This window comes from Biomphalaria glabrata, chromosome 9 (genome assembly GCF_947242115.1).
Source record: "Biomphalaria glabrata chromosome 9, xgBioGlab47.1, whole genome shotgun sequence".
Taxonomy (NCBI): Eukaryota; Metazoa; Mollusca; class Gastropoda; family Planorbidae; genus Biomphalaria; species Biomphalaria glabrata.
The window spans coordinates 4,519,482-4,529,910 of record NC_074719.1 but is presented as its reverse complement, the minus strand read 5'-3'; the positions used below and the strand labels follow the sequence as shown (position 1 = coordinate 4,529,910).

Genomic DNA, 10,429 nt, shown 5'->3' with positions numbered 1-10,429 from the left:
AGACAAATTCGTACAAGTGCTCATTTTCCCAGGTGCCAATAAAGCATGGAATGAGTTGTCTGGAAAATCAATGACTTATCAAGGTTTAAGTTTTTTAATTATCATGCACATGGACACGAGAAGAACATTATAAATATCTATCTTCTGAAGAATTGTTTGTAATTAATATATATATATATATCTGTGGCATTTTACGTCTCGAGAGACGATCTTTTCCCTTTGCAACTTCTTATATGGCTAAAGAGACCAAACCTTAATACACAGCTGCGGTCACAGGTTGGGCAAATGTAATCACCAGGCGCAGTTGCATTTTAACCCTTCTGCTGCTGTTGTGTATAGCATCTGCAATCCGAAACCCTTCCTTTATGCTCTCTCTCCATGTGGATATATATATATATATATATATATATATATTGTTATAACCTTGCCATGCACACGGCCATCCAAAACAGTGCAGAAGGTGTGCACTATTAGAGACTAGACTGAGAAAGATGTTGACATTAGAAGAAAGAACGAGTTCCGCCCAAGTCTAGAGCTGATGAAGATGCTGTGCTCAAGGCAGACGTTGGTTTATGTACGTGTGATGTCCTCGTGTAAATAAACATTTGTCTCGTTAAGTTCCCTCCCTTCAATTTTTTTCAATATATACATATATACACATACAAACTGTATTAGTCGTTTTAAAAAAAAACAACTAACGAAATTGACATATCTAGGTACTTTGATAAAAATTTCAACTTTAATGAATCTAAATGAAACTAGTATAGTTAGATAGATCTTTTTGAATGGAGTTCATTGATACCTCATTTATGCTTCTAGGTTAATTAGAACATAAGTTATGACCATTTTAGTGTCGGAAAATTAGCCTAAAATACCCAAAAAATTGTGACCGAAAGGAGGAGCTTATACATTTAAATTGCTATAACTTTTTAACGCTTAAAGATAATGTAATAAAATTTTCCATAGAAATGCGCAATTATGTTCTGATAATTATGACAATTTTAAATCTGGGATATCTATTAACACTTTTTTGTGTTACGCCCTTGATGTAGGGGTAGGTGTTGAAAAACGACAGAAACAGAATACATATTCACACATAAATGGTCATAACTTTTAAACCAATAGAGATAATTGAATGAAATGTTCAACAGAAATGCATGATTATGTGTTATTTATTTCACAGAATTGTTTAAAAATTTTTTTTTTTTTAATCTTTAACTGGTGTATTTTTTATAAAACAAGAAAAAAAAAACTACTTTAAAAAACAACAACAAAAAAAAGCTTATAATTAATCGCAGTAGAATCAGTTAGTTTGGATCAGTCTTTGTATTTCGATTTGTAATAGATTTAGACTAACAACAATAAATCTGCGCGATTGCAAGTATTTTTACTAACTGTTTTTGTTTAGCTTAATTTTTTATGCTTTCTCAATGCGCTATGCTCAATGCTTATCTAGACCAGTTGGTAAGGGGGTAGGAAGAGAAAGCAGGGGGTATCTGAGTGATCGCTTTTCAAATGCTTTAAAAAAAAAAAAAAGTGAACGACCTGAATTCAAACTCGAGGGGTAAGGGCACCTCAAGCCAATACACTACCGGTATCTATTCTGCCAGAGAATCCCTTATGAAAATAGGTTTTAAGTTATCTATTGTTAGCTTCAAACTTTAAAGGGTGACCTACAGAGTAAAAAAGGGGTTAATTCAACTTACACTAACACACCAGTCAAGTACAATTTATTTCCCTTGTTCAAGATAATAAACTACATAATATATTACCATTAGTTATTTAACTAATTGGTTAATTTTTTAAAATTGTTATTGATTCTTCTTTTAGTAGGTAAAGAAAAAATAATTGGGCAAAATTTCAGATTGATCCGAGATAGGATGTGTGAGAAATAACGTATAAGGTGTACAGACAGACAAACAGACTGACATATTTGACATTAAAATGTTTTTTCATCAGGGATGTTTTTTCAAATATAAAAGATTCAAAAATATTTTAAAACATATTTGACATTTCAATGCTTCTTTATCAGTATGCAACAACTGGTGTTTTTTTCAAATCTGAAGTATGTGAATATATTTTAAAACATTCCTGACATTTGAAAGCTTCTCTATTAGTAGGTAACAACTAATGTTTTTTATACTCCGGTACATAAAACATTTTTTGACATATCTGACATTTAAATGTTTTTTCATCAGTATGAATATGACGATGCATTTTCAAATGTGCAGATGTAGAATTTTAAAATATTTTTTATTTGCATATTTGACATTTGAATGTTGTTTTTTTTATTAATAACTGGTGAGTTTTCAAATTTGAGGAATCACAAAATTTTTTCAGATATATTTGACACATAAATGTTTTTTCACCAGTATGTATCATCTGGTATTTTTTCCAAAGAAGAGGTATATGAAAACAGTTTAAAGCATGTTTGACATTGTGATGCTTCCGTATGAGTATGCAACAGCTGGTGTTTTTTCATATACAAGGAATCAACAAAACCTTTTTCACATAATTGACATTTGAATGTTTTTTTTTTGGCCAGTGAGTGCTAGATGTGATGACGTCTTGATATGAGATTGTGCTGATCAGACAATGTGTTTGTGAAGTTATACTATACTTTTAAACAATCACTGAACACTCAAACAATGTTGTGATGCTGGAGATTCAAATGTAAACTATCAATTCAAAACAACAACAATAAATACAAAGCTTTAATTCTGGAACTAGGAATCAAATAAAATACACACTGTACAATACAATTTAATGTAACAAATTTACTGTCATCATTCAAGCCCCCAACTGAATATTTCCATCCTTTAAATACTTTTACCATCTACCTCATTCTGCATTTACAAACAATCATTCTCCTTTTCACTGCATTAAATTTCTGCACCAATTTTTTTAGTCTGGAATTAGCTTACCACAGTGATGCAAATATTCAATCAATAAAAGCATTAATAATGGATTTGTAAGCTTCTGTTGAGTGAAACACGTCAACAAAATAACTATGACCTTGTGCTACAGAAATCAAAAAAATAAACTTAATGCAACAGCTGCTTTATGCTACGGGACAGTCAGTATGAATCAGGTGATGAATTTTCAAATATGAAGCGCTAGAAAATTTTTTTGGACATATTCTACATTTGAATGTTTTTTCACCAGTATGAATCATCTGGTGACGCTTTAAATCTGCTTTTCTCCAAAAAGGTTTTTGACATGTTTGACATTTTAATTTTTTTTCATCAGTATGAATCATCTGGTGAGTTTTCAAACTTGAAAATTGAGAAAATTCACTTCGACATATTAGACATTTGAATGTTCCTTCACAAGTACCAGTATGTCTCAGCATGTGACTTTTTAAAGTTCTAGAATATGAAAATTCACATAGACATATTTGACATTCAAATGCTTTTTCACAAGTAGCTGTATGTCTCCTCAGATGAGCTTTCAAATATGTAGAACAAGAAAATTCTCTTTGACATATGTGACATTTAAATGTTTTTTCATCAGTATGAATCATCTTGTGACTTTTTAATTCTGATTTTTGACAATTTTGACATTTGAATTTGTTGTCATCGGTATGAATCATCTGGTGAGATTTTAAACTTGATGATGCAGAATACTCTTTGAGACAAATTTGACATTTGAATGTGTTTTTTTTAAGAGTATGTCTCAACAGGTGATTTTCAAAATTTTTAGGTTGCCATATGTGAAATTTCAATGATTTTTTACTAGTATGAATCCTCTGGTGACATTTTAAATTTGCTTTTCTCCAAAAACGTTTTTGACATGTCTGACATTTGAATTTTTTTTCATCAGTATGAATCATCTGGTGAGTTTTCAAACTTGAAAATTGATCTTGCATGTTATCAGTCATTACAGACTTTCTTAAAGTCATTTCTTTTTCTTCCTCCCTGAACTGCACCTGAGATCAAAACAAAAAAGGAAACATGAACTCAAAAGTCAAATTATTCTTACTTTAATAATAAGTGTCCTCAAAAATTTTTTTTTAATGGGCACATACATTTTTTGTTGTTCCATGACATCTTTCTATCCTAGATGTCACTGTCTCAGGGGAAAGAGTGACTCCATATTGTGATTATTTATCATTAGTGTAAAAAATAATATGACACGAATAAAGTAATGAATTTTTAAAGTAATTCTGATGCTGGAGTCCTGCTTGTTAATAAATGTTGGATGCCCCTTGCGTATGGTTACAAAGAAAGTGTATCAAGTGATGTTTACTGGTTTTAAAACACTCCTTGGGTCTGGTTAACTAGAAATTGTATAAGTGACATGTACTGATTTTAAAACACCCCTTGGATCTGGTTACCTTAGTAAGATTATCATTTTCTTCCCCAATATCACCCAACTTGTGTCTTTTTAATTCTGAAGATGTTGAGAATCCACGCTGGCATATTAACATTTTAATGTTTTGTAAACCAGTATGAGTCAGCTGGTGATTTTTCAAATGTGAAAATTGAGAAAATTCTTTCAGACAGATCTGACATTGAAATGATTTTTGAAAATCAATTTCTTTTCTTAAAACTTGTTCACTATGATGGTATTCTTCTAATTGATCTTGCATGTTTTCAGCCAGTTCATAGTTTTCAGAAGTTATTTCATCATCTTCCTCAATAAACTGCACCTGTTGGGAAGAAAAACAACATTCAACTCATTGTCAAATTATCCATTATTAGATAGCATTTTTAAACATAAATACAAATAGAGATTTAAAAAAATATAAATTTTTGCAAGATAAAAAGTATTCTGTAAGATGTTACTGTCATTCAAAGAAATGATGTTTTATAAATATAAACTATATTTATTTACATTTTATTTTTCCAAGGGTTGTAAAAGACAAAAGATCTCCCTGCAGCTCTGGAAGCATTTCAATAACCTTTTTAAACATTTGTTCAAAGGCATATGGCATTTTAGCTTGGAAAATAATATTGTCTTCTTTCAAACCTTATGATCTGAAGGGCAGATGAAGTTAAGATTTGGCCAATGGTTAACAAGCACATGGCTTGGCCAGCACAATGTCCAACCGCCTTTACTTTCCCCAATTAAAGTCAGCTACTCAATTCAAAATCCCAGTCTTCAATGAGATTTGAATCCAAGACCCCAGGTTCGGAAGCCAAGCACTCAACCTCTCAGCCACAACACCCCTTCTATATTATTTACATATTTTACTTTTATCCACAATGGCAAATTAACATTTTAATACTTTTTAAACCAGTATGAATCTGCTGTTGATTTCTCATGTGTGAAGATTTTGAAATTTTTTTTTAGACAAATCTGACATTAAAATGTTTTTCAATGGTGTAAATTTGCCTTTTTTTCTGAATTGGTGTTTTCTCATTTCTGAAGATGTAGTGAATCTTTTACCACATATTTCACATATGAATTGTTTTTCACCAGTATGAATCATCTAGTGACATTTCAAATTTTCAGAATCAGAGAAACCTTTTGGACATGTTTGACATTTAAATGGTTTTTCACCAGTATGAGTCAGCAGGTGACATTTTAATTGATAAGGTGTTGATAATTGTTTAAGACATATCTGACACCGGTTTTGTTTAGTTTGATGGCAAGTTTCTGTACTCATAACTGTTTCATTAGGTCTATATCAGTGATGCCCAAACTACGGCCCGCGGGCCATATCCGGCCCGCGACGTGGCTCCATCCGGCCCGCCTAAACATCGGTATAAAGTGAAGACAATTTTTAAAAAGGTTGAAAAATGTATTTTTGATACGTTAGGACTTTTTCTTGGATGGATTTCTTTCTAATCTAATGTATTCTAATATTCATATTTTTTTTAATGAACACGACTTTTATTTTGTTCGGTGACAAGTGTTGACAGTTGTTTTAGGTTCTTGGATAATTCCGCTGCCGTCTTGAGCTAGTCGTGCTCTAAACATGTTGTGTGTAACACAGGGCATCAATTCGGTATCAATTTTGGTAACGTTCTTTTGATATCAAAGAGAATAATACGTACCATTTAATATTTGTGCGTTAATGAAATGGTAGAGCCGTAGGAACAAAAACTTGATTATGAATGTAGATTGTTGGTTTGAGCCGCAAAGAAAAAAAATCGCTAACTTACGCCTAGTTGAGTGAGTTGAGCGAGTGACGAGAAAACAGAGATAAGATTTGTGCCCACGGTAAGGACAAACTACAGAGTTGTTTTAACTTATGAGAAATGAAGCGTAAAAAAATGTTTTTAGCAGTGATGAAAGAATTTGTCCTGGGGAGAAAAACAGGTAAAGCATTGCAAACGATCGGACGATATTGGTACAAATTTCCATTCAAAACTAAACGACAGTGCTGCAGATTTTGAAATGTTTTCTGTTGCCACTGAGGACTGCTCCGACAGATCTGCAAATGGAGCTGATTGACTTACACAGCCAGACATTCCTGTTTGAGAAATTTAGAGCGATGCAGACAAGACATTTCTTCACCAATTTGTATGAATTTCCGAAATCAAGTGTTACGGACATTCAGACAATCCCAATGTTTACAAGCACTTCATTGATTAGACAAACTTTTCATTGATAAAACGGATGAAGCCGATCTTACATAATCGCCTAGCACTGCTACGGGTTTGTAATTATAGTTTGTAATAAAACTATTTAAAATGGTTTATTCGCTATTTCATTTTGTTAATGTATTCCATGATGTGGCCCGCGACACGAGTGTCGAAAATTAAAATGGCCCGCCGGCAGAAAAAGGTTGGGCATCACTGGTCTATATGGTTCTAACTGATCTTGTATGTTATTAGCCAATACCGGTACAGCTAGTCAAATGTATTCTTACCTGACTTAAAGACACTTCTGGAACTGGGAGGTCTCTTAGGGTTTCATATTTTGGCATAATGATAGGTACACAATGACTGTTGTTAGCCTTCTCTGACATAGCCAGAAGTCTTGAAGCTAAGGACAGTGATTTATTCATATCTGTAAAATGAGTCATTTCTTCCTCTTGTTTTAAAGTATTTTTCTGTAAACCAAAAAAAAAAAATAAAAAATTCTTCATTAACTCCATATTCATAGAACAAAAGGGTACAGATAAATAAAGTGTCAATACTTCTAATTCTCTCTCTCAACAAGTCATCTTTTTCTTAATAACTTTTTAGTAAAAAAAACAACAACAATAAGCCCCCCTTCCAACTAAACTTGATCTAGTGCATCTGACATTAGCAGAGCCCATAACTCATACATTGCTTTTTTTTTTTTTTTTTAGAATTGTTTCTTCCCCTTCCTCCCCAGCTCCTTAGTATCCCTGCCCCCCCCTCCTAATTTTTTTCCCAGTTGTTATTTGCAGTTTCACACACAGATCTAGCCAATCTCGTGATCATTTAAACTTAGAAGTGATACACCTGATGTGCAATACGTTACATTTTAACTTTTAATTTAGACTGACTTCATTTCAAGAGTCAATTTGAATTATTAATAACAACTTTTAAAAAATGTTTTAAATTGAAACCATGTTTGTTATCAGTAAAATAAAAAAGAAAGAAATGCTCCCCTTTTAGATCAAGCATTCTATAGGGCAGATGATGTAATTTAAGTCACCTGTTTCAGTGGCCTATGGTTAACAGCACAATGACCAACCGCCTTTACTTTTCCCCAACTTAAGTCAGGTCCTCATTAGAGCTGGGTGGACTCAAATGAGCCCTGAAGATACCGAAATTTAAAATCCCAGTTTTCACCAGAAATTCAAACCCAAGAGCCCCGGTTCAGAAGCCAAGCAATTTACCAATCAATGTTTTTGACTTGATTATATGAGAGAGCAAGCACTGAATTTAAGGTGATAAGACTTTGTTGTCTATGCTTCAACAATGATGGAATGCACAGAATTGATTTGATATTTTCTGCAGAGATGCCTGTGCTTCACAAACTCATTTCTTTAGATATTTCTCAGTTTTAAATTAAAAATCTATGGCCCTCTTTGGTTGGAGGGTTTGGAAATCATTCATTATGAAGCTTAGACAAACAATTTTACTTCACCACCCTGATAATTTACTATGAATAGTCAGTAATTATTATTTTGTATTCATTTTCAATTAAGTCAAAATATTTTATGCATGTAAATTAGGTGAATTCTATTTTGGACTGGTTATGTTATTTTAAGGCCATAGGTTTACAGTATATGCTCTATAAATACCAGATCTCTGAAATTTTCAGCAAAGTTTTCTGATTGCTGTGAATGTAATTCTGAATTATCTCCATCTGCCTTCTCAATTTTTATCATTGACACTTTGAAGTCTTGTTCTTCAGATGGTTGTGTTAACAAATCTGTTCCTTCCACTTCCTTTTTCACATACTTTAAGACATGGTTCAGATCAAAAGTAAAGTCATGCTTTGTATCAGACATCATGGACAGTTAATATATCCAAATTTTTGCTACCTTATAAATTATACCTGTTGTAAAAAAAAAAAAAAAGCTATTTTAATTGATTTTTTTTTATTTCACAAAAACATGGCACAAACATTTGAAAGAAAATGTGTGTAAATATCTGGAAACTGGCCTGAACAGTTTGTACAATTGGTGAAAGTGCTGTAGTGTTAATATAAAAAGTCAAAATGTACATTTAAAACATGAAAAGAGATTCTAGAATTGATCTAGCCATTGAGATTTCAAAGTAAAAATAAAATATATTTTAGCATTCATCACCTGCGCAGATTTTTGTTGTTGTCAAGACTTTGGAGCTAGACAAAAGGGTTATTTAAAAGGGGGACATTGCTGATAGATCTACCCACTGCCAATTATTTATGTCATAATTGGATAGAGATATTTCTACAAATCTAGACTTAAGAATCATTATTATTATAGCTTTTATATAGCGCTATTTTCATTATAGGGGTATCTAGGAGTTGGTTTTCCATGCTGCCATGCTTTAGGCGCTCAGTAAACACAACTCTGCCCGAGTCGGGTGTCGACCACGCTTCCCACATTTACACCTTAGATCTAAATCTAAGCCTAAGATATATTGATGATACAGTAACAATACCAGATTTGTCTCCCTTGTCTAATTGAACTGTTATTTATTTTTTTTTACTTTAAGAGAGAAAATTCATATGCCAGTTTATGTGTTTTTATGTTTATTTTGCACTTTCAAGTAAAAACTTTAGACTCGTAACACTAAATCCTAAGTTCTTTTTTTTTTAAAGTTAATAAGAATACAATACCTATTAAAGGAAAAAAAAATATATATTGTCAGAGCTGAGAAGAAATAACATATATGAATTGTATAGAGTTAATCCTGACAATAATCATCTAGATATCAATCATCTAGAAAACCGGTACATACTGAGCTGACTGAAAAGTGCGTCTTCCAATGTGCATAGACTGTAAAGAGACTGATGTAACTGTCGACACTCCTACAGTGATACAGGCCCAGGCAAAAAGTGTTAGAAGGCTCTAAGCACTTCGTCTTGAGAATCTGCAGCAGAGCTATCAGTCCTCACTCAGGACTCTGAGGAATTCCAGTCAACCATGCTGCCACTTAAGGGAGAGAAGAACTAGACTAAACTCACTGTACTCTAGTGTATCAGTCTTCAATAAACACTCAGGACTCTGAGGAATTCCAGTCAACCATGCTGCCACTTAAGGGAGAGTAAGAACTAGACATTGGGCGGCAAGCTGTCTCCATAATGATCTGTCACTGGCAAAGGCTTCAGACATTGCCAGTGACAGATCATTATGGAGACAGCTTGCCGCCCAATGCGCCGAACGGCGCGGGAGGACCTAAGTAAGTAAGTAAGTAAGAACTAGACTAAACTCACTGTACTCTAGTGTATCAGTCTTCAATAAGCACTCAGGACTCTGAGGAATTCCAGTCAACCATGCTGCCACTTAAGGGAGAGTAAGTGTACTTAGTGTAGAAATGTTTATTAGTACTTCAGAGAGCGAGCACGAAGATAGGGTCATTCAAAGAAAAGCTGGCTAGACAATAAAAGCACGGGCTGGCCTCTCTCCTGATATCCTGCTAAGAACAGCTGCTGACCAGGAAAAGTGGAGGGATTCGGTTATGCGAACTGTCACAGCACCCTTATAACTAGATTTAATCATAAGTCAAGTGACCAGTCAAAGATCATAGATTAGAGATGTACAGAGACTCAGACAACTCATTAGACTAGTATGAATGACGAGTTAGCTTGTTGTGTGATTTAATTTCATGTTAGGAGAGGTAATTGTGGCGAAATTATTTATCAATATTTTTGTATGTGCACAAATTGGCTAAAAGGGTAGTACCGAGTACTTGACAGTTGACTCTCTATTCATATTCATAAAAATATATTAATTTGATGTCACTGTGTCACTAGTGACTTAGGGATGTTACAAAATTTTGACAATTTTTTTTTTAAATTAACAAATATTTCATCCAAGCACTTGATAAGAGCTTCTAATGATATATAAATT

At 33.2% G+C, this 10,429-nt stretch overlaps 1 protein-coding gene across 5 annotated transcripts in view; it reads right to left on the bottom strand.

The window, feature by feature from the left end:
- Positions 1-2,700: 2,700 nt before the first annotated feature.
- LOC106059128 (zinc finger protein 234-like) overlaps positions 2,701-10,429 on the bottom strand; it is a 41,893-nt gene continuing 34,164 nt past the window's right edge. For 3 of the 5 annotated variants that reach the window (XM_056040407.1, XM_056040408.1, XM_056040409.1), the window contains 4 exons: positions 8,171-8,427; positions 6,821-7,003; positions 4,337-4,651; positions 2,701-3,928 (listed from right to left, as the gene is read on the bottom strand). In XM_056040407.1, coding sequence (XP_055896382.1) covers positions 3,062-3,928; positions 4,337-4,651; positions 6,821-7,003; positions 8,171-8,383 — 1,578 coding nt within the window. In that variant the 5' untranslated portion in view covers positions 8,384-8,427 and the 3' untranslated portion in view covers positions 2,701-3,061. Of the gene's footprint in view, positions 3,929-4,336; positions 4,652-6,820; positions 7,004-8,170; positions 8,428-9,317; positions 9,468-10,429 lie in introns of those variants that run through there. The other 2 variants (XM_056040410.1, XM_056040411.1) reach the window with 2 other exon arrangements.